Consider the following 22,072-nt stretch of genomic DNA (forward strand, 5'->3'; position numbering starts at 1 on the left):
TTTCCTGTTTATAAGAAATATGTAATATTTTTGTCTTCACAAATTGATTGGGGTGTACCTCAAGTTGGTAAACCTTAAGGTTTTTAGTTGAATTATTTACATATTTATTTAACTGGAAATATCAGTATCGGTACGAAGTCATGCAAGTCTCGCTTGTTGTTGAGTCTTGAATGTAATTCTATCACTTATCTCTAGCCCCAGAAGTGTGCTAATCCCAATTATGCTTGTGTGGAGATTCTTCACACTCTTTCTGACATCTTGAGACCTCACTTGACTCTGAAACTCTACTGTACAGTTTCCATGTGATCAGGCTTCTGCTATGTGATTTGCCCGCACACAAATCAAATGGTGGAAGGGAGAACAGCTCTGATGATTCTCAGCTTGTTCAGGGCTTCTACACTCCATTAACTGTTATAGGTGTTATGACATACTTGTCAAGATCCTGTAGAAAAAAACACTTTTGACCAATGACTTGCCTAATTTACTTAAAAAACCCATAGTTAATTCTTTAAACTGCACTTTAGGCTGAATACTAGTATCAAAACAACTAGTAAAATATCCTGTACTGTCATCATGGCAAAGATAAAAGATATTAGTTATTAGAAATTAGATATTAAAACTATTACAAAGCTGTGGAAATATGGTTGCAGGCTTTGTTTTAGAACACATTTCACTCCATTAGCTTTCATTTGATTCTCTTGTTTATAGGTAACAGGCAATTTACCAAGTGAAATGCATCAAAATTAAGATGATATCAAATGGAATTCTTTAAAAAACAATAATAAATCACCAAATAATACATGAAGTGGTGAAAAATGTGTGCTTCCGATCCACTTCCATTCTTCCGGCTTACTGCCGTTTTATTTTTCCATGCCTTTATGACGTTCACATTTAGATTAAAGAGTTAAACAAAAGCAAATCACAAGTGTTGTGATTAAAATGCACTCTTAAAAAATGTGTCCAAATATTGGGAAAAATACTTTTGATTTGTTAAAAATATTTGAAAAAATTATAAACATTTCATGATAAGGTTAGGGTTAGGACAATGGTTAGGCTAGTCATTTTGTCTACAGTCCATTTAAATGGAGACCAGACATTGTGCCAAAGGATATGCTAGTGGAAAAAAAGATTAAAGAGTCAGATTTCCTTGACAATGCAGTGTTTTTATATGTTAATATATTTTATAGGAAGATATACAGGAAGATCAGGTTGGGTGGGAGCTTTTAGTTTACATCGAAGTTGCAATTCATTATTTTCTGCTTGTTATTACTATTTAGTGACAATTAGAAAGAGGCAATTCTGATTCCAAAGAGCATTTTATTTTATATTTGTCCATTTTCCCATATAAATATGAAATAAATAAATTAAACCTTTAAAATCAACTTTTATGGATGAAATAGCATCATGTAGATGGCCACAAAAAAAACAGACTTTCCATCACAGATTGAATATATATATATATGAATATATATATATATATATATATATATATATATATATATATATATATATATATATATATATATATATATATATATATAATTCAGATATATTCTAACAAAATTATTACTATTTCACAGTATTAATGTATTTTTTTAATAAAACTCATTTAATGAAATATTTTCAGACATTCACAAACTATTTCTTTCTTCCAGACATGCCTTCAAGGCAGCATTTTGACGGTCACGCCATGATGTCATGGAATGATCCTGACATCACCATCGCTGTGCCCTGGTACATTGGCCTGATGTTTCGCACCAGACAAACGAGCCAAACAGCAACCCTGATGCAGGTGAACGCCGGTGACACGTCCCAAATCAACCTTCTGGTAAGTGTACAATTGGCAAAAAAGTTATTCTTAATTGATATGAATATACATAAATCTACAGTATGTAATTTTGGCCACTAGATGGCGCGTTTATTCACAACAAACAAAGGCATATTTTGATAACGGTATGACTAAATGTGGAGTCATGGGAGTTGTGGTTTTCATAACCTCCTACGGAACTCTTGCAGAAATCAATTTGATGGATAAGTAAAGCATTTAACGCTTATCATTGTAGTTCGAAGCTAGGAAAGACTGAAAGCCGTAAAGTGAAGCAAGATGTTGAAGCAATTCATGAAAAGAGACAAGCATGACGCGCCTTTAATATGCCACAGTCCACCACTTCCAGTTCTAAACATTTGGGATAATTGTATTATGTTATGATTTAATAAGGCATCTAGAGGGAAAAAATGCAACATTTAGAAAATGATATTATTGCTGGATAAGTAGAAATGAGCAAGGAGATGCCAGAGCAACATTCATTCATTCCAATTTTCAAACTAGTAAAGCCAACAAACAGCTGCCATGTGTCAGATATTTACAATGCAAAAATAATAAAGAAAAGAGTAAAAAGAAAATAAACAATAATGTAATAAGGGGGAAAAGAACAAGAGTGGAATCAAAAAGCTTACCTTCTTAATCTTACTATCAAAAATTTTAATCAAATCTTTGGAATATCTGACACCACTAAATACATTACTTTAATAATAAACAAAATTACAAAGGTAGCACTCACCTTCTTACCTATCTAAATACTTAGGAACAATCCCAACTCTACCCCTTGATAATTCTACCATTTTTAAAGAGTCAAGCTTTACATAAAAGGAAATGTATCAGGAAATTTATCAACTAAACATACATATTGTGCCTTTTAAGAAACTCTACTCCTTTGAAAATATTTTTTGGGCCCACTGGAGTTAAACAGTTCAGTTTTACTATGTATGAATCCATTCGATCCTTTTAGCTTAGCTTAGCATAAATCATTAAATCAGATTAGACCATTAGCATCTCGCTCAAAAAAAAAAAAAAAAAACTAATAATTTATAAATTATTTAGATAAATTTATCATTTTAAAGAGGCAAATATATAAAATTATATATATATATATATATATATATATATATATATATATATATATATATATATATATATATATATATATATATATATATATATATATATATATATATTGCAATATAAAATATATACAAATTTGTTTAAGCAAGATGATAATTGTCTAATCTGATTCAATGATCTATGCTAAATTAAAATAAAAGTGCTACCGCCAGACCCGGATATGGGCTAAATGATTTGAAAAAAATGTAAATCTCAAATTCTTAATGGTAGTGTTTCTTTAATATGATGTTCTGGTAAATCATTAAATAACAGTTTTTAAACTGTATGTATATACACACTATGATTACTTTTTTTAAGATAAGAGACAAGTATGTGCAGTTTGAAGTGCTTCTGGGAGAGCAGAAGGTGGCCGTGCTGGATTTCGCAGATGTCCGAGTGAATGATGGGGAATGGCATCACCTGCTCGTGGAGCTGAGGAGCAGCAAAGATGGGAAGGACACAAAGTACATGGCACAAGTGTTTCTGGACTACGACATGTTCACGGTCAGTTCTGTGGCACACCGTCTCAGCAAATCAAAGCAGTTCTTATGGGAAATCTGCTTACTGAGGTACTTTGTGTGTTTTACAGAAGTCAGCAGAGATCGGAAACGAGCTTCCTGGACTCAAGCTGAAGAGTTTATTCATTGGTGGACTTCATGGCCAGCGTGACATTGTCCAGCAGGGGTTTAAGGGTTGCATGCAGGTGCGGCTAAAATATATCTAGTAGCAGTATATAGTTTATACAAGTTCATAAATACATGTTTTATTTTTATATGTAATAAAAAAGGGACCGGGAAACATATCTGTAATAATTAGTGTTTTTATTTATTATTATTATTATTATTATTATTATTATTATTATTATTATTATTATTATTATTATTATTATTATTATTATTATTATTATTATTATTATTAATTTAACACATAAATAACAAACACATGTATTGTGAAAATGTTAAGTTGAAGAAGATCAGTCGACAGCTAACAATGTATTTTGATGGTACATAAAAATATAGCTAAATAATACAGTGAAAAACAGTTTTATTTAAATGTTTCTATTCTAATGTTTAAAAATTGTATTGCTTCTTGTAATCTTGTAATTTGGCTAAATAATCTTGTATATAATCTTGTAATAATCTTGAAATCTTGTCTTTAGTGTGAACTGATTCTTCAGAAATCATTATAATATGGTATTTTGGTGCTTAAAATTTATTATTAACAATAATCATAATCATAGTTTCCATGAAAGGTTAAGACAACAGTTATAATTTTATACAAATAAAACTGTATTTTTACAATCAAAATCCTACCACATTCTGTGATCATGATGAAGTCAATGTATAACTATGAAGAAAATAGCTGAGAAAAAAGAATAAATCCTCAAGTCTACATGAAAGCTGATTGGCTATTTGTACACACGTCACAGGGTATAAGAATGGGGGAAATGGCCACCAGTACGGCTAACATCAACATGCACCACGCACAAAAGATCCGCGTGGAGGACGGCTGTGACATGAGCGATAACTGCGACGCCATCAACTGTCCTGAGAACAGCCAATGCACAGACGAACACACCTGCACCTGTGATCCTGGTACAACAACTGCATCACATTTACTGCATCGATTGTAGATTATTTACACATGCTCATACAACGCCTTCTCTCTCTCCCTCTCTTATTATATCACACACATACACAGGTTTCTTCGGCAGAGACTGCGTTGATGCCTGTCATCTGAACCCGTGTGAGCATTTGTCCACATGTGTTCGCAAACCAAGCTCTTCTCATGGATACACATGCGAGTGCAGTCAGGACTACTATGGACAGTACTGTGAGAACAAGTAAGTAGCATTTGAGATAAGCTACTAACTGGTTTATTCTGGTTAAAGAGATAGTTCACCCAAAAATAACTTGTTCATTTACTCACCCATTAAATCTGTGGCTGAATCTGTGGTCTTTGGGGATTCATATAATGATAGATTTTTTAGATTATAAACAAACACACACAAACAAGTCAAAATCCATAGCTGTGACTCCTGATGACACACTGCGGTCTTGTGAAGCGAAATGATCATTCCATTTAATAAATTGAACATTATTTATAACGTTATGTGCTTTGATCCACAGCTGGTTCAAACAGATATCGGCACATGTGCGAATGTAGTCCGATTGTAGTCCAGTTGATTTGATGACGAAAGGACACACACTTGGACTTGAAGATAATAATACTTTAAATAATGTTAATCTTCTTACACAAACCAATCATTTTGCTTCACAAGACCTCAGCTTTTTATCAGGAGCTGCTGCTATTGATTTAGACTCGTTTATATGTGTTTATTTATAATCTAAAAATTCTGTCACCATTCACTGCCATTTTATAAATCACTAAGAACCACAGATTCAGCTAAAAACTTCTTTAATGTTTTACTGAAGAAAAAAAAGTCTTGGATGACCCATGGGTGAGTAAATTAACAGAAAATGTTCATTTTTGGGTGAACTACCGCCTTAATTTTAATAAAGCTGATGGACATATATGGACATACTTTTAAAGCAACTAGCTTCATTAGACTTTAAAATTAAGACAGGTAATAAGCCGGTAGTAAAGGGTGTAAGTTATTACTTAACCTAAAGTATTAGCATGGTTTGCATCTTGATTCCAGAGGCTTGTGTTTGTGGGAGTGTCAGGTATTGTGTTGGCTCTTCTCCACAATGTTGGGACAACAGCACAATACACCCTAACACAAGTCTACACAAGCTCTGCAGAATTATTACAGTTTCTTTTTTGTCTCACATTTATTCTGCTAAACCGGCAGATCAATGAATGTCACGCTGTCTCATCACTCACACATGGGGCATTTTTTGGCTCTGGTTCCTCATTCATTCTGTTGACATGACTGTCCTCTATTAGATTAAGCCCCAAACACGCTGCTAGCAGCTGACACTCACTTAATAAGCACCATGCGGCCCTGCAGTCTGCTCTTTTTTATAGGAGAGGATTGCAGAAAACGAATGTTAAGTCTTGTAGTGTCCACAATGAAAATGTATTGATCTCAGACACTGTAAAAAAAAAAAAAAAAAACTTGACTCAACTACTTGTAGCACAACTCTAGTTGACTCAAAAGTTGACAACTACAACTAGTTGACAACTCAAAAACGCAATTTTGATTTACAATTTTAATAGAGTCATTGTTTGTTTGTTTTTTTACAGTGAAATAGTCTTCTACTTGATGCTATTAGTTTTTTGTTATAATTATTTTGTATTTAGAAAATAGCCATTAACCAGTGTTGGGTATAACATGTTACTAAGTAACACATTATTTTCATTTAATTACATCTGAATTGCTGTAAAATTTTATTTACTGTAATAAAGTTATTTACTGCAATTAAATTCATCCTTACATCGTCAAATGACCACATTTGTTTAAAAGGACAATATTATTAGCCCCCCTAATATATATATATATATATATATATATATATATATATATATATATATATATATATATATATATATATATATATATATATATATAATATTTTTTTTTATTTATTTATTTTTTCAATTGACTACAGAACAAACCAATCTGTATACAATGACTTGCCTAATTATCCTAATTTGACTAATTTAACTAGTTAAGCCTTCAAATTTAACTTTAAGCTATTAATGTTAGTATATATATATATATATATATATATATATATATATATTATGTCATGTATAGTCAATTTACCCAATTTTACCGATTACTCATAACTTCTACCAAATAAACATTTACTTACCTTTGACATCAACAGCATTGAATATGGGAAACATTTCTTCTCTTATTTCTAAGCTGATAAGCATATTTATTGTACAATTCCAAATATGCATGATTTTATGGTTCATCGCATTTGCATTTTTGCACCCAGCTGACCTATTTTCCTATCAAATCTTTTGAGTATGTTTGCCGAATGTGGCTTTTCTAAATCACCTGCTTTATGAGTAAAGCACAGGATCAACGATGTGTACATACACCTGTAGAGGAGTCCACGACCACCCATGAAAACCCATTTTAAAAGTTGTTTACTTGAGTGGAGAGTCACACAAACGGGCCCCCTCCTGTTTCAGTGTTGGGTTTTTTACTTATCGTCTGAAGTCTGCCAACCTGCACATCTAATCTCTTGATCCCTATACCATGACAAATCTTGCCAGCCACGGATAGAACAGTTTTGTTTAACATTGATTTATTTAGTTGAGTCATCAGTGATTTAAGAGCGAGATGTTCAGGTTTAATTGTATAAGAATTTTGTTCTATATTTCTCACATCTCCCAATAGAATGTAATATAAACATAGTTAAAGGAGTGCAGCTCACTGGTTACTTTATCATAATGACATCACTTTACAATAGTGAGAAAAAAAGAACGTATATAACGTTAAAAAACGTTGGCTGTGTCTGTAAGAATCGTGCTGTGCTTTTTGAAATAATATATATACTAGAGATGAGGGCAGCATGGTGGCGCAGTGGGTAGCACAATCACCTCACAGCAAGAAGGTCGCTGATTCGAGCCTCAGCTGGGTCAGTTGGCATTTCTGTGTGGAGTTTGCATGTTTTCCCCGTGTTGGCGTGGGTTTCCTCTGGGTGCTCCGGTTTCCCCCACAGTTCAAAGACATGCGCTATAGGGGAATTGGGTAAGCTAAAATTGTCCGTAGTGTATGAGTGTGATGGATGTTTCCCAGTAATGGGTTGCAGCTGGACGGGCATCCGCTGCGTAAAACAAAAGTTGGCGGTTCATTCCTCTGTGGCGACCCCAGATTAACAAAGGGACTAAGCCGAAAAGAAAATCATTTGAATTTGAGTATCTACCAATACCTAAACCCGATACTTCTATAATACATAAAAAAAGAATAAAGAAGAGTGAAGAAACAGATCCAGGATGTTCCTTATGTTTCATTTAATTCACCTTATTTTAACATTCAAAAACTCCGTTAACAAACAGAACACTTCTGTGATGTAGCTTGAACAATCAAGTAATAAATAACATCAATTCTTCACTTTTGTACTTTAGTGCAACAGTAAATATAAAAAAAATCTAATATAAAAACAAATAGCACCTCAACTTAAAATACCCGGCAGCCAATCCCAAGTTTACATATCTCACAGTTTGCTATGGCAATGTTGTCATCATCAACTTTATAATACCTCCAGACCGCAGACATTCTCGCGCTCTCTCTCTCTCTCTCTCTCTCTCTCTCTCTCTCTCTCTCTCTCTCTCTCCCTCTCTCTCTCTCTCTCTCTCTCTCTCTCTCTCTCTCTCTCTCTCTCTCTCTATATATATATATATATATATATATATATATATATATATATATATATATATATATATATATATAGATAGTTAGATAGATATATATAGATATATATTTAAACATATATTTTACTTAATTTCAGTATGTTTATTACTGCATTATATATTGAATAAATAATCAAGAAATTGCTAAATTATTACAGTAGTTGATTGCAGTGTTGGGCATAATTAAGTTTAAAGTAACTATTTACTGTAATTAAATTAATAAAAAGTAAAAAGTATTTTTCCTATAAATATCTATGTTGTACCACAGTTAAAAAAAGTCTATATGCATTGTTTATTACTTTGTGTGAGTTATTGTCTTGACCATAATAAATATTTTTTATGTAGATTAAATTACATTTTAAAATTTGATCCAAAGTTAAATTATACTTAGAGAAAAAAGATATAATTTAAGTTGTAACAAATTACAGGACTTTTTTAAAAGTTGCTTCAAAGTATTTTTTTTTTTTAGTATAGTGGTCTTTTTGTACTCCATCATACTATAAATGACTGTTTTTTTTTCTCCACCCAGAGTTGAAAAACCCTGTCCTCGTGGTTGGTGGGGAAACCCCATGTGTGGTCCTTGCAACTGTGATGTCAGCAAAGGTTTTAATCCTGACTGCAATAAGACTACTGGAGAATGCCGCTGCAAGGTATAATATTAGTATATATATCTTTTAATTTTTTTTTTTATCTGATCTTCTCTAAGTTTATTGTCTTAGTAAAATATGTATTTGTTAATGTTTTGATTGAATATTAAATGTCTGAAGTGTTTGTGCTAAAAAAAAAATGATCATGCACAAAGTGATAATGTATTGAATCCGTTTGATAAAAAAAAAGAAAGAAACGCAAAACAATACAAAATGCAGTTGAAACGCAGTGATGCTTGTACATATTGAAAAGTAGTAAGAAACAGTAAAGATTCATACTGGACAGTCTGGCAATATGTTGAAAGTACTGAATGGAGACACACAAGCACACACCAAACATTGGCATGGGAAAATGCACAGTACAAAAACAGCATACACTGAAAAAAATGCAGGGTGTCACACAATTCATTCATGTTTTCTCAACAGAAATCATTTAAGGTTATTGGTTTTGACAAATTTAAGTAGATTGTACATAAAACAATTATGCTGTCCCAAAATAAACTTAAGACTTATGTTGTTCCAGTTGATTCTAAATAAATAGATTGAACAATAAATGTTTTTAATTGTACAATATGCTACAGAAGATCTTCTTAACCCTACGCCGCATTCTGTCTTCATATTACCCCTTATTTGTCAGAAAGTACTCTGTGTTGTGTGCCGACATGGATTCCTTTGTCAGACGCCGTTCTAGATTTTGGCTTTTGCTTATAGTGTGGCTGAATAATGCCAAAACACCACTCAAACCACTTGCTACTGCTGCGAAAAAAAATGATGAATCAACACAATTTTTTGTTCAATCCACTCACATTTGTAAAATATACTTAAGTTAACTTAGTCCATGTGTGTTAGGACAACATGAAAGAATTGTGCAGAACACTTGTGCAGAACACATTTTTTTTTTTGTTTAGATAAATGAAAGTGTCAAAATGTGATTGACACAACATGATGTCTAATTTCTCATTTTACCTGCAAAAAATACAAACAAAAAAAGTTGAACATTAGAGATTGTTACATAGTGTTTCTTTCACACAGGACAACTACTATCAGCCAAAAGACAGTGACACCTGTTTCCCCTGTGACTGCTTCCATTTGGGCGCCAACTCGCGCACATGTGACCCCGAAACGGGACAGTGCCCTTGCAAGGCAGGTGTAATTGGGCGACAGTGCAACCGATGTGACAACCCTTTCTCTGAAGTGACTAGCACCGGCTGTGAGGGTACGTACTGATTTACTTTCATTTTTAAATCTGAAGTATCTTTTTAGAGAATGATTTAAATATAATACTATCATAATGTTTCCTGTCTTTAAACCTATTAGTTGGATATGAGGGCTGCCCAAAAGCCTTTGATTCTGGAATATGGTGGCCAAGGACTAATTTTGGATTCCCGGCAGCAATGAATTGCCCAAAGGGATCTATTGGTGAGTGAAACAAGCCTTTTTATTGTGACTAAATTACTGTATTTAAGCTAAGGAATGAAAACGAGAGACACATTTGAGTTTTAATCAATGACAGATTTGATATTAAAAACTTTTTGTCATGTGGTGTAAGCATCAATTACTTTATTTCAACAGTTATGCTAATATTCAGTTGCTGATATTTACAAACATCATCCATTTTTGAATCGTGACCTATTTACTACACATTTTAGATGTTCACAATTAGGCCTGTCACAATAATCAATATATAGACTAATCTTGCAATACTCAATGATTTTTGGTGATGCAATATATATCAGCCACCAGGTTTACATAAAAAGTGGGCATCTGCAACATTTCAGCTGCTTAATAGCTTGATTTCCAATGCTTAATAGCAAGTTAAGAAAAGGGGAATTTTTACATTTTCCTGAAAACAAGCTACAGACCAGAAAAGAAACAAGTTTACAAGTACATTTACATGTCGTTTTTGTCCCTTGAAAGGGTTTATGCCTATTTATATGCTGTTTGTATAATCATTATATAAACTGATAATAGTATGACTAATTGCTATACATGGGGACCAAAAACGTCACTTCCGCTAGGCTCACCGCCATATTTGTGTCCGATATGTTTACACTCACAACTGCAGCGCATTTAAATGAGATTTTTCTCATTTAAATTTTCTTAAAAAATAAACAAGTACTGGTTATAATGCTTCTGATGATACCTCGAACTGTGTTTTGTTCCTTCAAATGATGTCTGTCTCAGCTTCCTTTTCTGTACATTTATTCACAACTTCACTACTGTTTGCCGTGGCCACAGACTTTAGGACATACTGCCAAATACTGGGGATCAGAAAACTCACTCAAAAACAACAGTATTTAAAGAAAATACATTCTGGTGATTTGCTGAACCATAAAGTGTAGTAATAACCTTCAACACCTGTGAAATGTATATCTCAGTTGTTTACAATGCACTCCAAAAAGCAGCGAAGCTTTCAGGTGAAGACTATCACTACTACACATCAGGAAGTGTTTATCATGCTAAATTATGTATTTGAAGATGAAGTGTACCTGATCACAGAAAGTGATGTAGATCTCAGGAATTAACACATCACATCCACGATGTTTATTTGTGTCATAAACATGGCAGATCGCATATGGTGCTCGCGTGTTTCTGACCCAAATAAGAGAGAGCACGCTCTCTTAAAGAGCAACACATAAGTCCGTCAACAAATACAGAAAACAGATCCCAGGGCATTTCTGGACAGATCGTTCACCACAGCGATCTACAGTACGGGTGTGTGAAGGACAGTTAATAAAATATGATTACGGTCCAGCATAGAACTATGCAGCTTTGCATTTTTAATGACAGTGAAAAACTCACAAGTAGCAGCAGCATGCTTCATCATTTTAGGTAGTGCAAATAAGAGTAAGATATCCTTTAAACGTGTAGAGAGGCTTTTTTATTTGTTTAACCACGATTATAACAAAAACACTGTGGGTTTTATTTAGTAATAAATAAAGTCAAGCGGTGTGGTTTGACTCTTTGTGGCTGTCTCCACAAAGGGTTAACATTAGTCGAGTAGCGCAAGCATAATCACGGAACTGGACAGCCTGTTGGTAATGCACATTATTATCAATTACATCAGGAGACGTTTATGTCATGAAAAGTAGTTAAGTTTACTGGCACTACTAAAGCAACATAACATAATTCAGCTTTTTCAGCACCGCAGCAGATTGACAGTACAGTTTGGTCACAAAAATGGCAGCCGCACCACTGTGTGACATCACATGTAACCTATGAAAAATTTGTATGACATCATAACGCACATCAAAATTGATCATGACAGGCCTATTCACAATGTTTTAATTCTTGATTTATTGCTGATTTGATCACATTAGATTTTGTTAGCCTGCTACACTGGTTCTCATTCAAGAGAAACAATGGGCCGAATCTTCTTCAAATGCCAGCGTTTTCAGCGACTTTCTGTCGTTTGGCACTGCCTCAGCCTACATTTACGTTACCCAGACTGTTAACAAAGACCTCTCATTGGCAGAAGTCTGCAGTTAGATCTTTTCATTGGTGGGGTAACTGAATGTTAATGAGGCCTTGTCTCTGGAGGGAGCTGGTTGGCAAACACAAAGCATTGTGGGACACAGCTTGGCAGCGCTTGTATAAAGACACATTCACCCAGTTGCTTGTTGGAATGAGGTCTTGAGAAACCTTTGAAACCGTTCTTTCAGTAAAAGAATTTAATTATGTTTGTAAAATGTATATCTTTTATGTATTTATCACATTTTTAAAAATGATTCGTTTTTTTCTTGCTATGTTTAGGCACAGCGGTCAGACACTGCAATGATGAGAAAGGATGGCTGCCCCCTGAACTCTTCAACTGTACCACCATCACATTCTCACACCTCAAGAAAATGGTACATCTAGATGTTTTAATAATCAGTTCTCATTTCAAATAGTTCAGGCTAATTATAGAATTATCTATCTTGCTCTTAAATGTAACTCCTTTATTCTGTGAACCACAGCATCCAGATACCTTTTTACATATGTTGTGGGAATGTCCGGAGGTGCAAAAACTTTGGGATTCTACCTTTTAGTATTATCTTTTAGTATTTTTCCATCTGATTGTAAAAATTGTATATTTTCATGTTTGGAAATAAAAACTCAATTTCAAAAAAAAATAAAAGTAACTCCTTTACATATTGGCACTAAATTGGCTAGCTTGTATAAATTAATTCAGACAAGAACATGCAATTTTTACCAAATCCAATCTCTAAACCCAACCATCACTGGGATGAGCAAATTATACCACAATGTACCAATGAGATTGTACAAATTAGCCACTAAATCAGTTACAGCTGCTGTAATATTGTGTTGAAACATCTCTTTTGTTCGCCTCTTTCTAACCAGAATGACGATTTGCAGCGCAACGAATCCTCAATGGATGGCCAGAAATCGAGAGATATCGCTCGCATGTTGCAAAATGCAACTGATCATACCTCTTCTTTCTATGGCAATGACGTCAAGACAACCTACCAGCTACTTTCTTCGATCCTTCACTATGAGAGCCAGCAGCAGGGCTTTAACCTGGCCGCCATGCAGGACGCCAAATTCAATGAGGTTGAGTTCATATTTACTCATTCCTCAATATAATCTTATGCTTTAAGGTGACATCGGATGTCCATTTTACACAGGTTTATAAGATTCTGTAGAGTCTTATCGAAAAGTCATGAAAATGGCAGTGCAAATAAACAGTCTTATTCATTCATTCATTTTCTTTTAGGCTTAGTCCCTTTATTAATCTGGGGTCGCCACAGCAGAATGAACCGCCAACTTATCCAGCATATGTTTTACGCAGCGGATGCCCTTCCAGCTGCAACCCATCACTGGGAAACATCCATACACACTCATTCACACACATACGCTACGGTTAATGTTTTTTAGCTTACCCAATTCACCTATACCACATGTTTTTGGATCTGTGGGGTAAAACAGAGCACCCGGAGGAAACCCACGCGAACATGGGGAGAACATGCAAACTCCACACAGAAATGCCAATTGACCCAGCTGAGACTCGAACCAGCGACCTTCTTGCTGCAAGGCGATTGTGCTACCTACTGCGCCATTGCATCACTCCATCACAGTTTTAATCCAGTCAAAAACGCCTTGGTCTACAGCGAGCCTTTTCGCTTGACGATCCATTCTTAAGAAGCTAAACCATTGCAGCACACACAATGCTCAACCTAGCCTTGGGTTTTTGATGAATTATGCCTATATTACTGAAATTCAAAACTGTTTCCACATTAGGCAGATAACAATTTGAGATGGTTCCAGGCTAATCATCATGTATAATTTGCTTGACATTGCAGCCCGCCATCATTAATGTAAAATGTAAAACATCAATAAATAAGTGACAGTGGTATATATACTTGCATATTTTAGACAAATTGTAGGTACAGCTAGTTTATGAAAACTCTGTCTGAACCAGTGTTCATTTCGTTGACAAAAATTTTTCATCATAATTTTCGTAATAAGCAAGTTTCTACCAACGAAAACTAAACAAAAACTAAATAAAAATTAAGTGATGATGATGACAACTGTAATAAAATATACTGACATTTTTGTTGACTAATAAAAATAAGATGAGATAGTGATTGAAGTAGGTGTTTTGGTAAATATCCAATCAGAATTAATCTTGGTGTGTGATGCATGACGCACACACACACACACACACACACACACACATTTGAAAAGTAACTAATCCACAGTAGATGCGAGTTGCGATTACATCATCTTCCATATGGGCGTCTGTCTAATTAAACTACAATGAAATGGCATAAATTAATATATTTGTATACATAAATAAATTTATACAATATTTAATTAAATTACACTTAAATTAAGCCAAATATATTTTAGTCAACTAAATCTAGAGTAGATTTAGTCGACTACAATTGTATGAAATTTAGTTGAATAAAACTAGACTAAAACGATTCAGAAGTCTAAAATATGACTAAAATTAAAATGCAATTGTAGTTAAAGACTAAGGGCTTTATTTTAACGGTCTAGGCGCAAAGTCTAAAGCGCATGGCACAAAAGCATTAAGGGCATGTTAGAATCCATTTTTGCTATTTTATGGACGGAACGCCGCGGTGCATGGCCTAACAGGGTTGAGCTTACTCTCTTAATGAGTTATGGGTGTGTTTTGGGAATAAACCAGTCAGAGTCTCATCTCCCATTCCCTTTAAGAGTCAGTTTGGTCACACCATGGCCCATTTGCTATTTACATGGCGGACTTTGTAAGTGGAAAAACTAAACGCTTCACTAGAGAGAAAACAGTTAAACAGAGCTTCTACAGCGCGAGAATAAAGAATGAGCCTCCTCCAATCTGCCTTTACTTTCACTTTCTCTCTTTGGTGGATAAGAAAATGGTGTTGTAAGCTACGCACAGACATCCATTAGCCTACATAATTAATTTAATTTGTTAAGTGCACAGATTTGTTTCAAAATTATTTCTAAATTCAGTTTCAATTTCCAGCAAATGAGTTATATCCAAACACACATGCTATGTCCCATATGGTCCAAAACCTGACAGGTGGACAAATCTAAGCTTGTTTTAATAAAACAAATATAAATAAGCATATAATAAATAACACTGCTAATAATAAAAACATTATACAAAAGCAAATTGTTATGAATAAACACAAAAAAAAAACCCTGAGATGAAGAAGGCATGGGGGCAGTGGTTTTTATATTTATGTAGAAAGTAATCCTTTAATCCTTTAATTCTTTTTCCTTTGTAAAGATATTTGCGTATTGCTAAACATCCTGTGTGTTTTAAGCATGTTTAAGCGAGGCGCACAACTAACGCGCTCTGCGCTGGACTTTAAACCTGCTTTCAGCTTGTCTATTGCACAGTCTATTTTAGTTTCTTAGAACACGCCACAACAATGCACCTTAACACACCCAAAACAGGAAAATTAAGGTTGCAGTGGTCTGTAAATAGCAACACGTTGGGGCAAACACATCTTGCACTTTATTGCACTGGTTGTATGATAGGACTAAGACTAAAACTGATTCAAAATTTGTTGTCAAAATTAACACTGGTCTAAATTAGCAGGCACAGCAGACACATAACTAAACACACACACACACACACACACACACACACACACATACACACACAAACTACACAAAAAAGTGAAAATTGTATCCGATGTCACCTTTAAAATGTACTAGTGGTGGTTGTTTGGAGAAGCATTGGTCTTACCATTGCTCATATAGTACATAGAGTTGAGTGAGATCTGTAAATAAATCACTAACCCAACCATAAATCTTCTTCACTCTCCCACACTATTTTCACTATACATGAAATTAAACATCCTGTTGAGAAATGATTGTGTTTCTGTGTCTATAGTGAACACATGCAGCATGTGACATGATAAGATCCTGTAATAAATAAAAGAGCTGGCTAGAATAGCAGTATCCATTGCAGAAATCACTAACCAAAATATCATAAAGAGATTTTTAAGTAACTATAAAATGCATTTATCTAGCTTTCATACTAAACGCTCCTGCAACTACATAACAACACTAAGCTGAATACATCAACCATACATTATATCAACACCCTGAGCATTGTGTTGTCAACTTTTGCACATGCAAGCACTTTTACCATTATTTACACACTAACTACACTTGCATTGGATTTTTCTATTGGTCTTTGCTGGGCTTGAAAAAAAGGCTTTAGCAGCCTAAAATTGCATGCTTTTAGTGGTTTAGCAGATTAGTGTAAATAACACAGTGTATAGTGACTACTGTCATGAGAACGAAAACGCCCACGTTTAAAGCGCATCTGGCAACATCAACATGCTTATCATGATACATGGTTTAGGATAAGGATGCGTTTTAGGGCCACATTCATTATGTCTAGTCTTGGAACAGATTCAGACTTCTAATGGCTCTCAAATGTCCAGAATTTGACCCTTGACATATGTTTCTGAATGCTGTAGAACCTAGTGAAGGCAGGCAGTGCAATCCTGGATACCAGTAATAAAGAGCACTGGGATCAGATACAGAGAGCAGAAGGGGGCACAGCACATCTGCTCAAACACTTTGAGGAATACGCCAACACTGTGGCTCAGAACATGAGGAAGACTTACCTAAAACCCTTCATCATCGTAACTGAGAATATGGGTGAGTTGCATCGCTAAAAGCATCTTGCATATAAATGAAGTATAGTTTCAAGCATGGTTTTGAAAACTGGACAGCTCTTTATTAACCTCATTTATTTTCTTTGACTCTACAGTTTTTGCAGTGGATTACTTGATTGCAAATAATCCAGATGACACAAAAGTACCCAATTTCCAAACTACTGACCAGGAGTGTCCCAAAGACCTCAAGTCTTCTGTTCTTTTCCCAGAATTCAGCTTTAAATCATCGGAGCATAAAGGTAAAACTTATATTGTGGTAACAAAAGGACACTGAATTTGGAAATTCTGTAATAAATATGTGATATCTCCTAAATTAGATGTGATGATATAAAATACATAAGAAGAAAAATTATATTTCAGTACATTTGTGTTCACTCTTAAATATATTGCATCCCTAAAAAACCTTAGAGTTTTCCCACAAAAACTTTGATCCCTTTAGAAATTTGGTGTTTCTTGTAAAATATCATAAAACAAAATCTCATATTATATTAAAAATGGTTTTAAAAAGTAAATAAGTAAATGGAAAAGAGTAAAAGATTAAATGGAAAGGGGATTCTCAGGAGATTACAACAGTTTTAAAAGAAAGTGCAAATATTTTTACTCACATTCATTGATTTACAATCAAAATGTGCCTTTAGGGATGTCATATATAACAGAAATCTTTGATGAACTTATAAAAATAGCTTATGTATGTACTGTATTTTAAATGTGTTTAAAAAATGAACATATTTAAATATGTGCTAGAGTGATTATTTAAGAAATATAATAATACTTAAAATAGTTTTTTAAAGCCTTAAAGTTTGTTAGAGAATAATATTAAAATAAAAATATGAAATAAGCAAAAACAAAACAATTGTTCAAATTTTGTAGTTTGTAATTTTTTATATTTCTATTTCTACAAAATGTTCAGTGACTAAAATATGATTTAATAAATACATCTGTTTAATAAACCTGTTTTGCTCAAATGCTCCACAAATATATCATCTATATACACTGAGAAATGAATAAAAAATATTCATTTTCAAAATGGGGTGTACTCATTTACACGATTAGCAGTGCTAGGCTAATTGTAGACAACAAGCTAGCTTGTCAATAGTTGCTCAAAGAAATAATAATAATAATAATAATAATAATAATAATAATAATAATAATAATAATAATAATCTGTGCTTTTCCATAGTATTTAGTCATCAAATTAAATATAGCCGGATGCAGAAATGCCACATTTTGCACATGAATACTCTTCTTCCTCTAGTTTCTCCTACAGATGATCCAGAATTTCAGATTAACTCTGACGAAGAGGAGAAGCAGGCCACAAACAAGAGAAAAAGGCACGTTGAGAGCGTTCCTTCATTTCCAGTGGCTTCAGTCATCATCTATAAAACTCTAGGCCAGTTTCTACCAGAGCACTACGACCCTGACCGCCGCAGCCTCCGGTACAGAACGCTCGTCCATTTGTGTAGCGTTTGTCCAAATATTTAGTCTTGGTGGCATTCCACAGTCACTCTGTTGCCATGCTGAGAAGATTCTTGTTTTTTTTTCTTTTTCCACAGGGTGCCCAATCGCCCAGTCATTAACACTCCCATCGTGAGCGCAACTGTGTACAGTGAAGGTCAGCCATTCCACATTCCTCTGGAGCGACCAATCACACTAGACTATAACCTTCTAGAGACTGAGGAGAGAACCAAACCTGTGTGTGTCTTCTGGAACCACTCCATCAGGTGAGTCGCACACATTAATTCACATTTTATTGCTTAAATTATGAAACTAACCAAACATCAGAAATCAGTTTAAAGGGGTAGTTCACCCAAAATACAATTTTGTCATCATTTACTCACCCTTCACTTCTTCAAAACTTGTCTATGTTTCTTTTTTCTGTTGAACACAAAAGAAGATATTTTGAAAAATGTTGGTTGATCGCACCCATTGACTTCAATAGCAAGCTTTCCCCCTATTCTGTGGGTCAATAGGTGCGATCAACGAGCTTTCTTCAAAATATCTTTGTTTGTGAAACTCAAAGGTTTTAAAAACACAGAAGGTAGAGAAAATGATCAGGTAATTTACAATTTTTTGGGTGAACTATCCTTCCAAGAAGGTAATATGTGTGCACAATTAACGGCAGTCTGCTATGTTTCTCAGTGTCAGTGCTGGTGGGGCAGGCGCCTGGTCATCCAAAGGATGTGACATCATCTCTAGGAACCACACTCACATTAGCTGCCAGTGCAATCACATGACCAGCTTTGCCGTCCTTATGGACATCTCCAAAAGAGAGGTACAAAACAGCCATATTTTTCCAAAATCACTCAAAGAAAATAGTGCAAAAATGAAAAGTCTGTCATCAATTACTACTGTAATCTTGTATACAAAAGCTTAGTTTAAGTCACAAGTCATGCTATTAACTACTGGCTTATTACCTGCCTATTATTAAGAAGTTAACTAGTCATTAGTAGTTATAAAAATACATCCCTAATCCTACCCAATTCCTAAACCCAACTTCTATCTTACTGACTAATAATAAACAGCTAATTAGTACAGTAGTTTAAGCTAGTAGTGTTAGTTAATGGGTTGTTAATAGCACGAATTGGGACCTAAACTAAAGTGTTATCAAAGCTTCTTTTAAATATGAAATCTTACATGTTTTCATTATATGAGGCTAAATAAATGAAAGCAAATAGTGACAGATTTATCATTAGTTTGGGTGAGCTTTGTCTTTAAATTGGATTTCTACAACTTTGTCTTGTTCTTGTCCAGCACGGTGATGTTCTTCCACTGAAGATTGTCACCTACACCACGGTCTCTGCGTCACTCCTGGCCCTCTTCATCACCTTCATTCTGCTGGCCATACTACATAAACTGCGCTCCAACCTCCACAGCATTCACAAGAACCTAGTGGCTGCCTTGTTTTTTTCCGAGCTGGTCTTCCTGATCGGTATCAACCAAACCGACAACCCGGTGAGGAACTCGTCTGCACAGTGTTATTGCACACAAAAGATCTACATTCAGATTTACTGGAAATATTAGCGAATTCGTGTAACTTAGGAATACTTATTTTTAAAAAACGATGATTTGGGACACAGTAATTGTCGCTTTTGAATATTATTTAGGCCAGTGTTTCTCAACCACATGTTGAGAATGTGTTTTCCATGTCTCCTTAACCAAACACACCTTATTCAGATCACCAGCTCATTAGCAGAGACTGAAAGAGCTGTAGTGGGTGAGACAGACAAAGGAGACATCCAAAACATGCAGTGTTGGTGGTCCTCCAGGAACGTGGTTGAGAAACACTGATTTAGGCAGCATGTCCTTTATTTAGTTTTTTGTAAAAAGATTTTTTCCGCATGAAATCAATATTTACAATGTTTATTTTGCTACCTCTCATTGTTATTCTTAAGGTGATCAACAGAAATCCACAGAAATAAAAAATTGTTTGTTTTGGTAATCTTCAATCAAAGTGTGACCATTTGCTTCCACATTTGAAGTGGCGGTCCTTCTGTTCACAGTAAACTGAGGGTTTCTATAGCATATGTATGTAGCATAGTTTATATTACACTAATTACACAAAGGTTGAATCAACTTAAAATTGTAATGCAACTTGCTGCAGAGTGAACTCAAAAAAGCTGTGCAGCAAGTTGCCCTACAATTTTAAGTTGAGTCCACACATTACCGTTAGTTTGCTATAGGGAATGATGCACTAAAAGAAAGCCCCGCCCCCTTCTCAGTATTAATTTTTAGTTGGAAGTGCATCAATATACTGGAATAAAAGTCTCAGCAACTTCCGGTCCACACAGACTTCTAAAAACAAAAGTACGTTTCTAAAATCCAAAGTAAAACAAGCAAGTGTGGTATCCATTTTTTCATTCTATTTTTCCAGTTTTCATGTTACTAAGCAACATCTCTTTTGTTGAGTTTAATTAGCATTATAATTTAGCCTATATTTTATTCTAGGTTACTCCGCCTGGTGGTTTATTTTAGAATTTAACATTCTACTCCATTGTTGTGTGTGTGTATGTCTGTAAGAGAGGTACTGTAGCAAGCACAACAGAACAGAGGTCAATATTTACAACCTTTCCAAATAAGGTCAATAAGGACCTTCTGATTCTGCGTTTTTTAATGGGGTAATAAATGAACGTATAAAACTGAATTTTATTTTAACTTACCTAAGCCACATACGTAGTCATTAACATTAAACAAGCAAGTGCAGTATTTCCTGCTGTACTGTTGTTACTTAGCATCAGAATAAACAGTCATCACTATGATGATGCCAATTCACCATAGTTCAATTGAATTTGGATGCGAACCAGACAATTCAAAAAAAAAAAGCTCCCTGTAAAATAATGGAAATACTGCAAAACAGTGTAAAAATGCAAGTAAGAAGAAACTCTGAAGACCACACATGAAATTACAAGATGGTTTAAATCTTTCATCATGATAAATCACAAGTGAGAGTTTTGATCTTAAATGTGGTTTTGTGGAGAGTCTCTGCAATATCCAGAATTGAGATTCCCATTCTCAGATTCCACTAATTGCTTTGCTAAGTCTGTAATTAACAGCTGGATATAGTTGTGAGTTGAGGTTACTTTGGCAAATGGCTACGATTACTGTGAGGCGGCTTTTATTTTGGGGTATTTGAGATTCAATCCCTGAGCTTCAATGCTTTAAATCCATTTCTATGTGGTTTGACACCATCTTCCTGTCTCTGTTGTCTGTTTGTTGGGTGGCATTCACTGTATAACGACTTACAGTATTATTTTTTGACAAATCCTGCAGATTCTTTATTTCTAAGCTTTTGAAACAGCATGAGTTTAATCCATTAAAATGTGTCTGCAAAGCCACACAAAAATGCTGTTAATTAATTTATAAATGGAAGTTTTAAAGGTGCTCTATATAGAAAATCTGAATATACCTAGCCATAGTCAATTAAAAAGAGGTCACTATATGGAAATGACCACACTGTGAGCCTTAAACACCATTGTTTCCTTATTCTCATGTAAGTTCTACCAGTGGAA

At 34.5% G+C, this 22,072-nt stretch overlaps 1 protein-coding gene across 7 annotated transcripts in view; it reads left to right on the forward strand.

Moving 5' to 3' along the window:
• Positions 1–22,072, forward strand: part of celsr1a (cadherin EGF LAG seven-pass G-type receptor 1a) — a 141,293-nt gene that overhangs the window by 101,728 nt on the left and 17,493 nt on the right. For 5 of the 7 annotated variants that reach the window (XM_056455434.1, XM_056455433.1, XM_056455436.1 and 2 more), the window contains 16 exons: positions 1,656–1,828; positions 3,260–3,445; positions 3,531–3,644; positions 4,371–4,536; positions 4,643–4,784; positions 8,805–8,925; positions 9,955–10,138; positions 10,240–10,341; positions 12,676–12,770; positions 13,264–13,473; positions 16,866–17,049; positions 17,162–17,305; positions 18,322–18,502; positions 18,620–18,787; positions 19,206–19,338; positions 19,818–20,018. In XM_056455434.1, the coding sequence (XP_056311409.1) occupies positions 1,656–1,828; positions 3,260–3,445; positions 3,531–3,644; positions 4,371–4,536; positions 4,643–4,784; positions 8,805–8,925; positions 9,955–10,138; positions 10,240–10,341; positions 12,676–12,770; positions 13,264–13,473; positions 16,866–17,049; positions 17,162–17,305; positions 18,322–18,502; positions 18,620–18,787; positions 19,206–19,338; positions 19,818–20,018 (2,504 nt within the window). The remainder of the gene's footprint in view (positions 1–1,655; positions 1,829–3,259; positions 3,446–3,530; positions 3,645–4,370; positions 4,537–4,642; positions 4,785–8,804; positions 8,926–9,954; positions 10,139–10,239; positions 10,342–12,675; positions 12,771–13,263; positions 13,474–16,865; positions 17,050–17,161; positions 17,306–18,321; positions 18,503–18,619; positions 18,788–19,205; positions 19,339–19,817; positions 20,019–22,072) is intronic. The other 2 variants (XM_056455435.1, XM_056455438.1) reach the window with 1 other exon arrangement.

Source organism: Danio aesculapii, chromosome 4 (genome assembly GCF_903798145.1).
Source record: "Danio aesculapii chromosome 4, fDanAes4.1, whole genome shotgun sequence".
NCBI lineage: Eukaryota > Metazoa > Chordata > Actinopteri > Cypriniformes > Danionidae > Danio > Danio aesculapii.